Below are 18,084 nucleotides of genomic sequence, written 5' to 3'. Positions count from 1 at the left end.
CAGTGGTGCTGACTTTGTTGCTTTACAGAGTAAAAAGCTGCTCAGTAGTGTATGTGTTAATAATACCCACCTCTTGTTTTTTCCTTGAAAGTTGCATTCACTTGTCTTAACATGTGGGCAGGATGTTACCCTAAGAAATAGCTTTAGTTTTGAGTTGCCCCAGTTGCCATAACAAGCACCTGTTCTTAAAAGCTGAGGTGTTTCCACAAGGGGAAAAAAAATTGTTAGTAAAAGTACAGATAAAAAAATTAAAGGTAAAAGATTGATTTTAAAAGTAGATAGTGTATTCACATCTCAGGTAGAGGGGAGAGAGACAGAAGAGGGAAAAAAGGACATGCTTTAGGCTTCCCATCTCAGACACAGGAGTGGAAGCCAGAGCACAGATAAAATATTTCATTCAGGGAAGTGTGGGTCCCCCCTCCTCCCCTTCTTCAGATCCCCTTTGCTTAAACAAAGTAGAAGTAGAGTCCATCCACTGGGTAGTTGGGAAATGGTGGATTTTTTTTTTGTTGTTGTTGTTGTTGTTGACAAAAGACAAGAGGAATTACCTGCTTTTGTGTGCTTCTGCATTTCTGCACTTTGAGATTAACAGCTCTTAACTTCTTGGTTCTTTGTACACCTTTCTGACTGCTGCCCCATTCCCATGCTCCAGGCGTTTACAGGGAGATTGCTGATTTTAGATTCTGGGTTCTCTCTTACATTCCAAATGAACAGTGACTAGAAAAATAAGTGCCCCCTTTATCCTCCTATGTGCAATTCCAAAATGGTCCTTTCACATCCACGTGTACTGTTATTTCTGTACAGAGAAATCATCCAGTGGTAGAGGAATGGAAAAGCAGCTGCCCTCCTTCTGAGCAACAGTATCTAGAACTGCTGGGCTGTTTTATGGATGTGCTGGGGGAGCAGACTCCCCCTAACTGCAGCTGTAACAAGCTTGTGAGAAAGCACTTGATGTTGTCAGGCCAACAACTTATGTTGTTGATTTTTTCCTCTCCAAAGCAGCAGCTGCAGCTCACATGCACCCCCCTGGTGGCTCTGCAGAGCAGTCAATGGGAGTGGGTATTTGGGGTAGTGCCAGGAGCTCACTGCTTGGGCAGTGCCATGCTCAAACCTGTCCTTTCTCTATCTTAACACATACTGGTGTTTGCCCGCATTGCTTTAAATTCTTTCAATACTACTTGGTTGTTTTTCATTTTTATCAAAATATTCTGGTTAATGGAGCCTTCTTTTTAAGGCAGAAATGCTGCAGTATCTTTGGAACCCCATTACTTTTCACTGTCACATATTTTACTTGTCTCACCCTCTTCTCAGTGAGGGGAAGGAGGAGAGAAGTGTGCACAGAGGGCTCACTCAGGACCTCAGGAGATCAGCTGGTCCAACCTGCTGTTGAAAGCAGAGACGTATCCAGGGCCCCTTTCAAGACGTGTCTGACTTCACAGTTTGCTTCTAAATTTTGTCTATTAGAATTACAGCAGTAATGGGGAATTGATGGGTCAAATGAAGCAATAATGTGTTAAACTTAGGTATAAAAGGAAGCTGCTTGCTACACTCCATGCTGCTGCTAGTCTGTAATACTTTCTCTGTTGTTGGCTGTGTTTATGCCTCATTGTTTGCATTCAGCACAGGAGAGTGTGACCCATCTTTTTCAGTTAAAAATGGAAGTTTCTTTAGCCTGGCTTAGGTGTCCAGTTTAGGTGTCAGCTCATGGAAAGGATCTTGTGTTGTGTTTTGTTTAAGAAAATAAGGGAAAAAAATAGAATTATGGGTACATACAGACAAAAATAAGAAATTATTTCGGAAATGCTGATGCAGATATAGTGGTGGTGGTGTCCACTGCATACTGCATCCATTGTGAGATCCACGTGCTGTTACCTGTCCTGGCAAATCTGGCTGTCTGCTGCCCAGACTATACAGCTGTAGGCATCCTGCAGGGCTGGGAAATAAGAGCTCCTCAGCAGCAAATTGCTTCATGGCTTTCCATGGAAATCTCCTCGTGCTGGGATTGCTGGGTCACACACAGGAGTCAATATGCTTATGGAGGCATAAACAGTTTTGACTTACATGCTACTTTAAATGTCAGTTCTTCCCAGTCTGGGGATTAAATTACATTGCAAGTGTCACACATGATTATGCTTTTAATTGTTCACAGAATTACTCTTCTCATTCAGAAAGACAGAACCTTCCAGAATTATTTGATAGCTCTGGTTTAGTGACTCATTGGAAACTTAAGCACATAGCACTATTTTTCTGGAACATTAAAATCTTTGCTGAGGGGTTTTTTTTCGTAGAGCAAGAAAAAGTGATGTGTATTCCTTCCTTGCCATTTGGTGCTTACTATCTAATATAAATTAGATAGTAATTTATCTTAGAGAAATGGAATGAACATTATGCTGTTAAAATGGAAGGTCTGAATTACTGGAACCAAAACTGGGAAGCCCAGTAAAAGTGTTATAAATCATAGATACTCTATTACAATATGCCTCCTGCCACATGGAGTTAGGAGCAAGGCAAGCCTGGGAATGGGGGCTGCAGCTCTCAGAGCACCAAGTGCTCAGGCTGGGGCTGGGATGCTGCAGTCAGCACTGTCAGTGCCTGTGCAGTTCTGCCTCTGAGATCTTCCTTGCTCAGGCTAGGCCTGGCTGTGCTTCCCTTCACTGCTGCTCACAGTGATCTGTTCTGTAAGGTCCCTGGCTTAGGTGAAATTTCTCAGTTGCCATTATCACTGTGGAACCTTTTATCTGGTAGGATGGATCTTTTTAGTGTGGTGCAGAGAAGCACTGAGGTACATCACAAATGTGTTCAGAGGGGCACTGGGCTTCAAAACCTAAAGAGAATGATTTGTGTTGGACTGTGATCTGAGTTCTGCTGGCACAAGAGTAGGGTGGCAGTGCTGGGGTCTGTGTCATTCTGTGCTTTGATGTTGGCGTAGCAGAGTCTGATCCTCTTGTCGTGCATGTCCTTGCTGATTAAGCAGTGTGATAGTGGACAAGGTTTGGGATTAATTGGTTCTTTATTGCTTCCCTGAGTTTTTTTTAATTTTTGTTCTTAGAATTCCTTAGTATTCCATGAGCATATTTCAGTTCAGGTTCTGCTTTTAATGACAGCTTCCTTCCATTTTTTAAATTTACCATTGCTTGCCAACTTGAATCACTTGTTTCCTTGAAAGTGTGCTCAGGGCTGGAATGCAGCTGATGAAGGGAGGTGGACATAAGGAGACGTAGTGATAACAGGGAAACTGACTCACAAAAAAAGAAACCTTGGAAAAAAAGTCTTTGGAGAATTGGAAAAAAAATATCCTCCACTGAGCCTGGCAAGTTGAAGATGGTATCTGTGAGTCCTTTTTATCTGAAAAGATTCTGTAGAGGTTTACAAGACTGATGCTGCCTAATTTCCTGAGAAACCCTGGCACTTACAGCATATTCTTTAGAGACAGAGGAGTCCCTTCATTATATTATCAACAAAATCAGTGTATATGAGTACTGAAGGGAGGTGTGTTGCAGCAGAGGAGGGCTGTGCATCCCCTAGCACATGGATTGGGTTGAAATTGCTGTTTTACTGCACCATTCCTCCACTGTAGCCTAGCAAACAGCAACAAGGCCTCCAAGGTAATTGCTGTAACAGGTACTTCAATTATTAGGAAAGTGGAGGGGTAATATTAATTTAAAATTAGTTTGTTACTCTGGGTGCCTTGTGATCCTGGTCTTCATGAAGTAGTCTGCATAGAATTACAGAAAATAGAAGAAAACCTGAATATTTAGCAAGTTGAACATAATTCTTTTTGAAAGTAGAAGCCTTCCTTCTAGCTGAACATGGTCCAGCATGAAATAGCACATGGGAAATGATCATATGGGCCAGTGTGACTGGGCCTTTGAAATCTCCTGCAATCTGCTGCAGTGTTAAATCCACCCACAGCAGAGTCACAATTCCATGGTAGGATACAGCAGAGCATGTCCGCGTGAGGGATAAAGAGCTGCTGGAAGCATCCAGAGCGAGGCCCTGGCAGCCTAGGGGTGCACACAGGTCCAGCTGTGTGTCCCTGAGAATGGCTTTGTCACCTGACACCTGGCCCAGGCAGCCCCTGCTCCCAGCCTGGTCCCTTGCTGTGCTGTTCTGGGGTTCTCTGGAGGTCATGGCCAGCCCACCTGGGGCAGTGGCCTGTCCTCATTGCTGTACAGACACTGGAGCTCGCTGCCTGGCTGTGTGCTCTGGCAGGGCAGGCACAGGCTTGGCCACAGGAACTGGTGTCAGAGCTCACTGGGGGGCTGGCATCCATATTTCTCCTGCCTATCTATATTGTATTAATCACACCTCTGCCTGCCTTTTGCCTGCTTTATGATCACTGTGTGCTTTGTGCCTGGGGGAAATCAGCTCAGCAGGTGTCAGCTGTATGTTGGTTGCTGATGGCTCCTCAGAATGGGAATTGGACCCTTTGCCGTAGGGAGAAACCAGTCTGGCATCCCACCTGAGCAGGGCATGCCTGGCTGGGAGCTTGGCTGGCCACAGAGAGGCCATGTCAGATACACTCTGGAATGCTGTGGGTTTGGGAAAGCTGCATTCCAAATGCATAAAGAAACAAGCATGAGACTTAATTAACATTCAGCAAATGAAGAACAGACATGAAGAATTGTTTGATGTTTTAGTGAGGGAATAGTAAATGCAGCAAACAAAGGCAAAGCCATCGAAGTACCTGAGTTTACCTGGGTTATGTGCTTCAAGTGGTGCCCTGGATGCTTGGGAGTGTGGAGCTCAGTCTGGCTGCTCAGAGGGAACCAATAAAACATCTGCTTGTCACCTTGGTAAGTGGAGCCATCAGCAGAACTTACCCAGATTTTAAGCACAGCAATGTCAGTGGAATTAATTTACCAGTGCTGGGGTTTGCAGCTAATCACTTATTGCTGAAATGGAGCCAGTCCCCAAGAGACATGAAGTCTGAAATTGTGTATGCCTAAACTTAGGCTTTTCTTGGTGGCTCCATTCCATTAATACAGCCTTCAACCTTGCATCTTCCAGCTTCCTCCATCTCAGACTGGGCTGCTTGATTTGCTCCTGCAGTTTGTAGGAAACTCACAGGTCAGAAATCAGGGGACTCACCCTGGTTGTCCTTTAACTGCAGAAAGGGAGTTATTTTTCCTGACATCCTGTCTGGTAGGGTTTCTGCTGTATTGTTGGTCTTGTCTCCATGTTTGGGTTATTAAATTGCACCATGCATTTGTAGAACATTCTGAATTTATAACTCACAGGACTATTTTCTCCCTCTGAAATTCTCACATTTTTCGCCTGGTAGAGTAAAACTAAGATGAAATTTGAGGTTGTGTTTAGTTCATTAGTAAAAAGCTTCTTTTTCTCCTGATATTTTCCTTCCAGAAAGCTCAGCAGCAAGCTCTACTTGCAGCCTCCTCTTTAGAGATGGCATGGTTCAGTCCTGCTCAGCCAGTGGGACTGCCAGATAGCTCAGGGCTTTGGCAGGCAGCCTCTACCTGGCAGAGGCTGGGTTGGGGCTGTGATACATTTACTCTCCTTTTTTGTTTATTCTTGGGTATGTTGATGAGCTCTGAGATTTATCCACTGCCTGGGGAAGAAAAGAGGTTGAGCAGTACTAATTGCTAAAAACTCCCATCCTCCACAAGGAGAAGGCAAGAGGAACGATTGAAATTCCTGTGAGGGACCATTCAGCAGCCCACACAAACAGCTTACCACAAAGATGTAGCATAGCATTCTTTGAGGACTCCTGGTGCTGCATCACAGGCACAGCTATGCATTGACCTGCCTCACACAGTGGTGTTTCTTTTTATCTTCTTCATTTCCTTTCCTTCCCCTCCTTTTTTCATTTCTTTTCTATTTTCTCTCCTTTTACCTCACAGTTTGTCTTGTGTTGTTTATTTGCAGATTCTCTTCTCGTGCCTCATGCTGAGGTAGTGTAAGAATTGTCTTTTGTAAAGCCTGAAAACTGGCCTTCCCACAGGGTGCCAGTCTTTTTGGAAAAGGGTAACTCATCTATAAATTCTGGTTTTTATCTGACCTAAGATAAATGCAGCAATCAAATACATACTCTAAAGATACTTACCTAACTCTATCAATACTGTCTCCTGTGCAGATCAGGATTAACTTCAAATAATTCCCAGTGTTCATTTGTCTGACCTGTTCTTAGAAATATCCACAGCTGGCAACTGGAGGGTGCCTTCAAGCAGTCAGTCCCAGTCCATTCCCTTTGGAAAGTTCATCCTTAAATCCACTCCATACATCTCCTTATGGCACCTTCAAGCACTTCCATGTCCATCAGGATGGGTGATCTCCTTCTGCTTGTTTCCTGTACACCTCAAGTTTGGGTTGGTTTTGGTTTTCTCCCATGAGCCCATGCTGATGCTTGTTGGATCCTGCTCTCCAGCTGTGTCCTTCCTTTGGGAAGTGCAGTGCCCAGCACTTGATGCAGTACCTGCAGTGGAGGCTCAGGTCTCAGTTGAAGAGAGAGCATATTTCAGAAGGTTTGCTGTCTTTGTGCCTGCAGACACTTAAAAAAGTCTGGGTGCCCTTGTTTTCAGGAATGTGATACAGCTGCATCCTCTTTAGCCTGTGCTCCCCTGTAATTCTTAGTGCTTTTCTAGCAAGTATGTATCATGTGTGTTTTTCTCTTTGCATTAAAAAAAAAAGTACCCATATTCTGTTCTGTTGCACATTTTTTTTAAAATCTATTGCCATGGGATAAAAATATTCCTATCAGTGCCAGTTACTGATTAAATTTAGGCTGTTTATGGTTAATTTGTGTTTAGATTTATTAGTTCTTGCTGTTCACTTACTGTTCAAGTCAGATAATACTGGAGATGTCTGAAAGACTAATTTCTGCCCATGCAACCAAGCAAGGTTTTTCTGAGTTACAGTTGGTTGCAGTAATTCAGCTTTGTAAGTTCATAGTTAAAAATGAGAAAAGTGGGGTTTAAGTCCCAAAATGAATGGTGAGAACCTCCAAAATTCCCTAGTTGTTTAAGCAATGCACTCTGATTTATTGCAGCTGCAGTGACCAGAGCATTAGGACTTGTGACCTGTGGAAAAAACACCAGATGTGTTAGTCCTAATTAGCCAAGGGAACAGAGAACCAAAGGGGAGAGCAGAGAAGATGGCATAGCTGATTTCACTGATGTAAAATGTTGTTGCACAGGACTGGAGAAAAGCTGTGTTATGTATTCATAGTGGATTGAAGCAGAATAAACTCTGACTAGGGGAAGATTCAGTTTGGACATGAAGAAAACCAAATTTCACACATAAGATTTTGGTCAATTTTCATATATATTACGGCTCTTGTGTTTGGCTTCATGCCAGTTTTATCTCTGTTAGTCTGTTGGCAGATGACAGAGTTATGCTGAGTCTCTCCTGTTGCACTGGCCAGAAGAGGCTGTCAAAGCTGCATATTGTGAAAAATGTGCAAAGTACTGCTCTGAATAACTTTCTCATTTGATATCTTAGAGGGAGGATTCTGTGCTGCCTTTCACAGAACTTGTTCACAAAACCTTCCCAGATGGAAGAAGTCATTTCACATACAAACAGGAATTTTAGCATCCACAAAAATTCTAAGAAAATCCTGTAATAACTAATTTGTTCAGAAGCTAGACCCAAACTAGTGTTCTTTGAGGGACAGCTGTGTGTGGGGGTTATATGTGTTTAATTCTGCTTTGCTTGGAGAGCCTGCTTGGTAGTGAAGGCTCTCAGCCTCCCAAAGCAGAATGAAATCAGTGATTTGGGACATAGGAAGGCTGGTTTGCACAGTGATGGCCTTAATGGGTTCCTTAAGCCCATGTCAGCTGGTGCTGATCATTCATTTGGACATTATTGGTAACTGGATGGCTGAGGGTGGGTGGATGTGTGTTCTGGGCATCCGAAGCCTCCTGATAATTAAAAGCAGGAATGAAAGTGATGGATACAGGATTCGTGGCTAGGGTGGTTTTATTTCCATTGTCTGAGTGTCTGGGAGGAATAGCTTCTAAACCAGCAATTTGTGCTTAACAATTGTCAAGTTCTAGGTGGGAATGTGTGGGAAGGATGACAGCAGTGGTACCTGCACTTTGAGAAGCAGGCTGTGCGTTCCAGTGGCATTTCTCAGTGAGGCATGGGTTTGTGATGGACAGGCTTGCTCTGTGTCTTTTCTGAAGATGATCTGTTTTACTTGAGCTCAGATAGTGCAGGGGGTGGTTGAGACTGAAGAGGCTTGAGCAGATCTTGAGGTTGTAGTTAATAATTTCATCTATTCCACTTTGAGAAATGCACTTATCATTGGCAACCTTTTGCTGAGGAATAAATTAATTTATCCAAGGGATTTTTTTTTTAGTGTGATCATTGAGCATAATTCATGTAACAGAAATAGATTGATTTGGCACGTTAGAAATCTTTGCTGAGGGGGCCACCATTGCTCAGACTTTATTCATCTGATAAATCTCCATTTCTTGTGGATTTCTGAATTGTCTTGTCCTTTCTGGGCCCTGAAATGTTTTTAACACAGTCAAAAGGAGATATTAACTGCACTCTTTTACCTTTAATATATTGATGTATTCCAAAAGCAGTTTCTTTCCTGCATGTCATCTGCCTGGTAACAATTTGGCTTTGGGATATACTCTCCTCCACAAAAGTTGGAGGCTTCTGGAGAGGAAAAGGAGATTCTGCAGGAAGGAAGACTTTAATATGTGGTTTTGAAGTATAATTTCAACACTCTGGTTCTCAGAAGTGGATTTACCTTGCCACACCTCACTGGCTCCCAGGATGCTGTGTGTTGCTGCCAAGGAGCACTGTTGGCTCCTGCCCAGTGCTCTTTGTGCCAAGAGCCCAAGGTCCTTTCAGCTGGTCTGCTCCAGGCAGCCCCAGCCCGTTCTCTGTCTACCTTCTGCCTTCCTAGGTGCAAAGTTTGCATGATCCATTGCTGCAGAGTGCATCAGTCCAGCTGGTGCAGCCCCGAGCTGGGCCCAGGGCAGGTCCCTGCTGGCCCTCATCCCAAGAGCAGCCTGGGATGCTGCTCTTGTTCCCAGCTCAGCACAGCCCTCTGAGCCCACAGCCTCAGGCAATGGCCCTGCTTGGCTCCAGCACCTGGGAGATGGTGTGAGGAGCCTGTCCCAGTGACGGTCTGGCCATGACACTGCAGGGACTGACGGGAGGCTGAGCAGCCTGTGCTTGGCCAGTTTGTTCCTCTGGCCTTTATTAAAAATGGGAACCATTGTGAATTTTCACAGAAGCAAGATGCAGAACACCTCTCTGGTTGCCTTTGAGGTTAGCCAGGCTGACAGTGAAGATGTTTTTGTTTATCTTTAATACATACGGTTGAGAGAGGGAAAGCAAGGTCTAATCTCTTCTCATTTTCAAAGGTCGAGGTGATGTTTAGAAATCTGTTTCACAGTTATGAACTGCTCACATATAAAGCCATATATAATTTGCTTTATGAAGATTACTAGCAAAAGAACAAGGGCTTAATTCATTTTTCAGGATCCATTTTTAAACAGCTTAGCAAGTATTTCCATTATAAATGAAATGTCTTAATTGGCTTCCCACTAGATGGAGCAAATGTATGTCAACCCAGCAGAGGGAATGGGGAACACATTTTAGATAGCTGAAGAACAAATCACTTGTATTAAAACCAACTGTTCTATTCTTGTTAATTAATAGTTTTCTGAGTTTAAAATGGAAGCTTCTAAGCCATATGGTGATTTTTCCTAGTTAATAAACATAAGCAAAGGCTGTGCTTTGCATGAAGCTGTGTATCAGTTGTCATGGTTCTTGTGGAATCAAGGCAGGGGCTTGGGTTACAGCAGAGCTGTGTGATTGTAATTCCTGTGTTTGATCATATTTTGTTCTTAGAGATTCGAAATTCTTCTTTAAAAGTTATATACAGAAAAGTGCTTCCTTGAAATAAAATAACTGGAAAAAAGTCAAGAAGCTTCCAGGTTCCTAGGTGAGTCCTCAAGTAACCTGGTGAAGGATTTGCAGCCCTGAAATCTGAGCAGCCTTTCTGGTTGTGCTGTAGGTTTTACAAAGCTGTCACCTGCTGCAGCTTTGGAGAGGGGCCCGTGGCGCAGTGTGCCAAGGGTCACAGGGCAGCAGGCAACTTCCCCTGGGTGCTGTTCTCCTGACACTGCTCTGAGAGCCCAGGGGCATTGGGATCATTCCTGACACTGCTCTGAGAGCCCAGGGGCTTTGGGATCATTCCTGACACTGCTCTGGGAGCCCAGGGGCTTTGGGATCATTCCTGACACTGCTCTGAGAGCCCAGGGGCTTTGGGATCATTCCTGACACTTGGACTCTTGGAGAGCCCAGGGGCTTTGGGATCATTCCTGACACTGCTCTGGGAGCCCAGGGGCTTTGGGATCATCTGACTGCTCTGAGCCAGGGCTGGATCCCTGACACTGCTCTGGGAGCCCAGGGGCTTTGGGATCATTCCTGACACTGCTCTGGGAGCCCAGGGGCTTTGGGATCACTCCTGACACTGCTCTGGGAGCCCAGGGGCTTTGGGATCACTGCTGATGGGCTGATCCAGCTGCCCCCTGGCTAGGAGCCAATAGCTGCCTGTGTCCCCAGCAGCCTGGCTCCCCAACGGCCCAGCCTGGCTGAGTTATATAATTACTATATATAATAGTTATATAATTACTATGAATGTAATTAGTTCTAGGATTATAATTGGGATTATTTCTAACCGTGAGGCCTCCAGGCCAGCTGTTAGCCACCACAGTTTGTAACTCTTACCCTGCTGGTACCTTTGGACCCTTTTGGCTACAATGCCATTACTAGGTGGGATTTTCAGGCAGCTGTCATGTTTCCCCCAGTTTTCTAGAGTTCAAGATGTGTTCAGAGCTTTTGTGCAGCATAACTAGGTCAGTATTTCCTGGAGTCAATCTCTCTTTGAATTGCTGTAGGCATGATGTGAGAGTGGCATACATAGATAGTGCTGTTGGGGAAAGGAAGGAGGAAGCAGTGAGAACAGGGCTGAATGCACGTTCCCAGCACAAAAATGCAGCCTAGGATAGAAAAGCACTGCTAAAACTCTCTGTGCCAATTTACATAGATGTGCCAACTTCACAGTTTGTCTTTAAAAGGATTTGCAGAGGGAAGTACTCAGAATTTGCACTTTAAACTTTTCAGTTCTGCTGCTCAGCTCAGATCTTCCCTGTCTGCTGGCTGCTTGTTGAGAAGATGGTTATCCTCATGTATGCCCAGTGAGACCTGGAAGCACAGGGATTGGCACATGGAGTCAGGCTCCCTTATTCTCTCTAATGGTGATTAATTTTAACTTTTTTGGTCTTAATCTCCTGGAGCAGAATGTTCTAAGATGACTTGTGAAACAAGCAAACAAAACCTCCAAGCATCCAGTAACAACACAGCAACTTCTGCCCCATCCTGTGGGTTCACAGCATTTCTTAGTTTTAAAACATGTACTCTTTGTCCTGTAGCATCTTTTATTATTGAAAATAGTTTCACCTTTCAGTGTCAAATGTGTCCACTTATTCTCATAATTAAATTCTTTGTTTTCATCAAAATTTATATTTTCACTAATCTTAAGGGGAATTCAACTTTAATATCTAAAGTTTTTTACAGAATTTTCTCTGTCAGTAACAAGAAATGTTTAGTAGCTACATTTGAAAATGAAAATGTGTACAGGCTGTGGCAGGATAATGATTTTACTATTTATTGTTTGATGACAGATTCCTTGCCAGTGCTTGGTGACATTACTGCTATCAAAGACAGAATTCTGCTCTCTGGCTTAATTAGCATTTGTTGTTTTTTTGTTAAAGATATCCCCAATAATGTGGTATGCTAAAGATAAAAATAGCATTTTAAGGGAGCTACCAAGAGTAGATTTCAAGAATAGGCAGGTGGTCATCTTTAACAGAGGGGATGATATTTACCATAGTATTGCAATGTCACAATATTGACAAATTAACAACAAAATATTTTAATTTGACTTTAATGATGTGAGGTTTATTGTTCTCAACACTCAACTGCTTTTAGCAAAAACTTTGTAAGTACTTTAAATGACTAGATAGCAACAATTATGTAAGGCTCTTACTCAGCTACTCAGAAAAGATAAACAATGCTTGTGGTTTCTTGTTCTCTTTCTAGTGCATCAAACTCTTGCTCTGGCAGTGTGTCATCTGGCAGAATTAAGTGTGAGATAATGGTTGAGTTGTGACTAATACACAAAAATACCACTCACTTTAGCTACTCAGTAGCTAAATATTTGCAGAGCAGGATATTTTTGCATTTGTGCCACGTGTCCTGTGGTTTGTTACACTGAGTGATGTGCAGCCTGACAGGATGAGTTAAAATCTGGGCGTTAGGCAGATGTCCACAGTAGAATAGATAATCTCTGTAAAGCACTGTGTGCTCACTGAAGGACATAATAGACAAACTCTCATCCTCCTGGAGTGCATGCAAGCATTGCTGCTGCTGCTGCTGTGGGATTTACATAGCACAAATAACTGCATTTGCAGTGCTACAATGAAGACATCACTTACCAGCTTAGCTCCTGTTAAGGTGTTAGTCTGCTCTGCATTTTAGTATTGATCTGTGGAAAAGGATGATGGGGCTGTTGAAACCAAGATAAGATAAAGCATAAGAGCATATAATGACAGTGTGAAGGTCAGCATTTAATTGAATGTTAGATAAGAGGAGATAGCTTCCTTTCACACCATTATGCCTGTTTGTCCATTTATGTTGTGTTTTTTGAGATTTTAGACCTGGCCCTGCATTATATTCTAGCAGCTGAAACCCTTTATTGGCAGGATTGATGGTTCCATGGGTTGAATGTGACCTTTGCAAGCAAATTATATAGAAAAAGTTCTCTGAATAATCACTTTTGAGGGCGTTTTCATAAAAAACTGTGATGGAGAAGATGCTGTGAAACTTAGTCAAACAAATTGTTCTAAAGCTTGGATTTAAAACCAGAGAAATCAAAAAGCCCATTTGCAACCAGTTTAGAAAAATGGATAGAGATCTGAAGACTGGGGACAAGACCTTGGTTTTATTAATTATTTTCTTTTAAATCCTTGTAGAAAAGCAAATTAAGAGGTTTGTCATCAGAGAATGGTTTTCATTTCAAGATGAAAAGGTAATCCATATCCTGAAATCACCTGGCTCAATAGTAATGACTTGCTGTTGTGGCTTAGAGTTGAGTACCAGCAAGGTGTCAAATTCATCAATATTAGACTTTGCTATAAATATAACTTGGAGTCCTCAGCCTGAGTCTTCAGTAGCAAACCCACTGAGAATGCAGATTTATTGCAATCATTGAAATGTGAGGAGTACATGCTGCTTGTGTCGCTTGGCAGCCACAGTAATGGAATTACAGCCTAGAATGGATGTGCAGGAATGTACTTGAATGTGTTTTTATCAGGATCAGCAAAGGCTTTCACAAAAGACCAAAATCTCCTGCAGCCCTGGGCCAGGTGTCCTGCCCACCCTTGTGTCTCACTTCTACTGCCACTGCTCCATCACCTTGTTTGTAGTGCAGGCTGCTCAGACTTCATCTTGCAATGAATTCCCCCCCCCAGCACTTCCAGGGGAGACTGTCCAAGAGTTCTGCTCCTGTGGCTGCTGGAAACCTAATTTTTCTCTGTTCAGATTTCTTTCTAAACTCCATTTACCACTGTGTTACACCAGTCTGTAGGTTATTGCTGACTTGAGTCTTGTGTTTCATTTTAGCCCTCAGCATTCTTCCTTACACTTACTGGAAGTTTCATGCTTTGTATGTCTCACAATGAATTTGCCATTTATGTCTTGTATTCGTTGCATCACTGAGTACAGGACTCAAATCTCTCCCTCTTCTGTCACCTGCAGTTGATAAGATGCCTGTTAGGAGTCTTAAACAATACTCTCAGCTTCCTTCCATGCTTCTCCCTCCAGTTCTCCAGCTGTGCTGTTTTCCTTGTGCACAATTTCTGTTCACTGATGCTAGCACACTATTTTGTGTTGCAACCCTTTGTGTTCATGCCAGTTTACCCATGCAGTCGTCAGGCATTCCTTTTGAATAGCCATGTTGGCACATGGAATATTCATGTAAGCAGATACAGGTGTCTCAGGTATTTAATAAACAGTGGATCATGAGAGCAACATGAAAAAGATTTTGCCTTGAATTGCATAAGAGAGCTTCCAAGGAGAGAAAACAATGGAGTAACTACTTCTGTTGTTCTCATTATTACAGTGGGGAGTTTTTTCAGTTTTTGATGTGTCTGAAAACGACAGTAGTTTATGGTTTGTGATTTAAGGTTTGATAAATCAACAGCTTCCCTCTGCTTGAAATGTCCTTAGCCTTTAATAACTGGATAGGTTTGTTTTGTTTTTCTGAATTCTGTGGTACCAACGGTCCAAGACGTGGCAGATGTGGACTTTGGAGAGAATGACTTGGGAGGAGCTTGATGGCAATGCAGTCCTCTGGCTGGGAGAACAGGCTTTCTGCAGAAAAATCCTCCTCCCAGCCACACTCAGGGTTTACTGACAGGAAAAGGGCCCAGGCAATAGAAAACCAAAAAGGTTTCTGACAGCATTTAGCCCACAAGGGGTTTGGGTGAGCAGCACTTGGATCCCAAGTCAATGTTCTGTGTATGGTAAAGAATTGGAGAGGGAATCCCTGTGCCAGTGCTGCTGGAAGGAGATCTCTGCTCTGATTTGCAGTTTGTAAATGCCAGATCAGATTAATGCAGTGATGATTTCACCTTTGCAAAGCTTACCTGAGACTGCCATTGAGAGGTGTCTTATTCTACTGTCCTTTTGCTGACCTCTTTGCTAATGTTTCCATGTGGAGGCTGGTAACGTTTCCATAGCTTGACTTCACAGAAAAGTGTCAGTGGAATTCTATAAAATTATCTTGATGGCCCTAAAATAACCACTTTGCAAATATGTTCAGTTTGTTGTGGGGTAACAGTGGCATGAAGCTCTTAAACACATTACCTAAAATTATACCTATGTGTAATGTTACTGATATAAAGATATTAACCATTCTGCCCTGTCACAACATTTTGAATTCCATGTTTTGTAGGAGAAAGAAACGCTATATTGGAAGTGTGGCATTCTCAGGTACCTGTTCACCCAGGAAGAAATGGTGCTTTGCTGCCATGAATCCAGCTTTATGATCACTGGGGGAAAAAAGTCCAGACTAGTTTTATTGAAACCCAAGAATTGCAATGTGCTATTTAAAATTGTAATTGTAACCCCAGTATAGTTTAAATTTAAAAGGAATTATTTTTTCTGTAAACTTAATCAAGGCTCTTACCTCCCTGAGGGAGTCAGTGTAATCCTGGGAAGCTGAACTTTGTTTTAATATCCTTTGTTATTGGTCCTCTAATAAGTGTGTCCCTAAGTGTTTCAATTAAAGGGAGTTGTGATAGCTCTTTTTTATTGTAGGTATATCCATCATCACCAAAATTCTTTTTCCAACAGCTTTTGTATGGTAACAGCCTTTGGCTACTGTGGCATTCTTACTAGGTCCAATTCCAGCATTAAAACTGAGACTTCAGAACAGTGTTTGTCTTTGACTGAAGATAAGATGCCCCTTTCCCCCTCTTTGGCAGTGTAGCTTTATGCTTATCTTTGTCCCAGAAATTGATTGCCTATTTTCTTGAGGAAGTTTAGCTGTATTTGTCACCCCAGCGTTCTATTTCTGCCAACTTGTGCACCAACACTGAGTTATTTCTTGCAGTGTTATCTCATAGAAATGATGATTTTCTTCAGTGAGTGAAATTGTCTGTGTGCTGCTGAAGCAATGGAGTGCTATTTGAGCCTTGTTTCAAGGCTGCTGTTGAGCTCTGTGGTGTATGTACCACCCTCTGACCACAGAGGTTCTTTCCCAAAGGACACAAATGCAGGCAGGTGGATTTACTCAGGTTAATGCAGTGCCATTACAGTGCTGTGGACCCAGAAATAAATGACAGAACCCTGCAGTGTCCCTCTTAACAGATCTTGTTTGTTACCTTGACAGTAAAAACATGAGGGTGAGACTATACAGCAATTCTGGATTAAAAACATTGCATTTGACTTGATTGAAAATTGTGTAAAAGTAATGGCTGGGTTTCTTTCTGCCTGTCTTTTTCTAAGGTTATCTGATAGTCCTGGTCTTGTTATGTTTCTCTTGGAATGTCAGGCTTTTGGGGGACTCAAAACATCAGGATTTCCCTCTAATTGGAACTCTAGATGTCAAGGTGGTGGTAGAACTGTCATGAGCTTTGTAGAACTTGGTTCTGTATATTTTTGTTTTTTATTTTTGTGAATTTACTTGATAAAGGAAAGTTTCTTGAGTGCTCTATTGCATTGGCAGAACCAACAGTATTTTTAAGTGGTTCATAATCCCAAAAACCTTGTATGCTTCATTGTGCAGTGTTTTGCTGAGTGAAGAAACTTGCTTCTAATGTTTTATTTAGTGTCCTTTATAAAGTCATGTTCAGTGTGGGGTTTTTGCTATGTTATTTATTATAAAATTCAGAACTTCTGCATGAAAACCCTTTTTCTTTTAATAATATTTTGTTAAAGGGGAAGCAGTAAATAAATCTGAAGATCTGGTTTATACAGAAAATTTCTTGTCATAAATGAAACAGAATCACAGAACAACCGGCAGTTCACGTGACTAGAAGGAACAGACAGTGGCATATTAAATAATGCCTTGTATAAAAATAGCAAATTAAGGACACTTATTTTTTCTGGTTGTGCAGGAACTTGTGCTGCTTAATAGAGCTGGTAAGTGACACATTCACGATCCTTTCTTGTCACATAAAGGTTTCTTGTAGACGCCTTTGCTAACAGCCCCAACACCAGTTTAAACACAGAGTTTAGTTAGGGCTCCAGCGGGGCTGCTTGGTGTTAGTCAGACCTTACCTGAGAGCAAAGAGGAGATGTTTGACCTGAGCAGCCGCCATTAACCCTTTCCTGCTTTCCCCAGACGCCCGAGGAGCTGGAGGACGTGTCTGACCTGGAGGAGGAGCAGGACGCTCGCAGCCGCACCAGCGTGCAGACCGAGGGCAGGACGGACCGGGTACGTGGGGCCGGGCTGGGAGCGCTGCCAGCAGGGACCGGCTGCTCTGCTCTCTGCCTGGCACCTCGCTTCACTGTGCCAGTGCTCCTGCTGCCTAAACACAAGCAGCAGTTCGTACATACTTAGTATCAAAATGTAATGAGATCCACTGAAGCTTTAAAGATCACATATTCATGCGCGGTCTTTCCTCTCAGCCAAACCAGAGTGCTTCTTTCGAGGGAATGCTTCTCTTTGAAAAGAAAACTGTAAATAACACAAACTTGAGAGGGCACAGAGCGAGAAGTGGATGCTGCAGACTGGCAGGTGGGGAGCTGGCTGTTGGCAGTCAGAGGCACAGACTGGTGCTGTGGGGAGATGTCTCTGGCATGTGCTTCTCCTTGTGGGGTGGAAGGGACTGTTACACATTAATAGGGCAAGAACCCCGGTACTTTAACATTATAGGATGGGCATTTCTGGTCTTCTCCCGTTTCTCCCAAAATAATACTGCTACTGTAGGTGTTCCTTTTTGTGGCATCTAGGTAGAGGTCACGGCTTAAAGCCTGTTCTATAGTTTAGAAACAATTTTCCTGCATTTCAGGTCCTGCTGTTTGGCCCATAAATGACACATCACCCCCCTGAAAGCAGTAGAAAATTACAGCTTTGACTAAATTATATACATATGCACTCAGGCTGGAGTACCATATTGACAGACACCTGCACACACTTTTTTTTTTTAAAAAAGGTGTCTTAACAAATCTTTTTGCTATTGCAGCAGCAAACAACAGTGATTTTAGGCCTCTTTGTTTGGAGTGGTCTTTGATATTGATATTTGAAGATTTATACCCAGAAGCTGTTTAGCAATATGGGGGATCTGTGTGGGGAAGACAGATGTTAAGCTTTGGGCAGTGTGTGGTTTTGTGGGGTACAGCAGCTTTGTGTCCTGTTGAAAGGCTGTTGTGTGCAGTGTTGACACCAGGAATGACTGTGTTCCAGAAGTCCTTTGGCAGGATTGCAGAGCAGCCTTTTCTCCTCCTTGAGTGCTTTCTCTTGGGCATTTCAGATGTAATAATTCAGTTTTATTTATACATATCTGGCTCCATATTCATTCGGCATGGGAG

The 18,084-nt window shown here is 42.9% G+C and overlaps 1 protein-coding gene across 2 annotated transcripts in view; it reads left to right on the top strand.

Moving 5' to 3' along the window:
• Nucleotides 1-18,084, top strand: part of CTNNA3 (catenin alpha 3) — a 422,479-nt gene that overhangs the window by 343,372 nt on the left and 61,023 nt on the right. For both annotated transcript variants that reach the window (XM_018920823.3, XM_018920822.3), the window contains one exon: nucleotides 16,895-16,987. In XM_018920823.3, the coding sequence (XP_018776368.3) occupies nucleotides 16,895-16,987 (93 nt within the window). The remainder of the gene's footprint in view (nucleotides 1-16,894; nucleotides 16,988-18,084) is intronic.

This window comes from Serinus canaria, chromosome 6, assembly GCF_022539315.1.
Source record: "Serinus canaria isolate serCan28SL12 chromosome 6, serCan2020, whole genome shotgun sequence".
Lineage (NCBI taxonomy): Eukaryota > Metazoa > Chordata > Aves > Passeriformes > Fringillidae > Serinus > Serinus canaria.
Note: the sequence above shows the minus strand (reverse complement) of the source record. Positions and strands in the feature narration are given on the sequence as shown.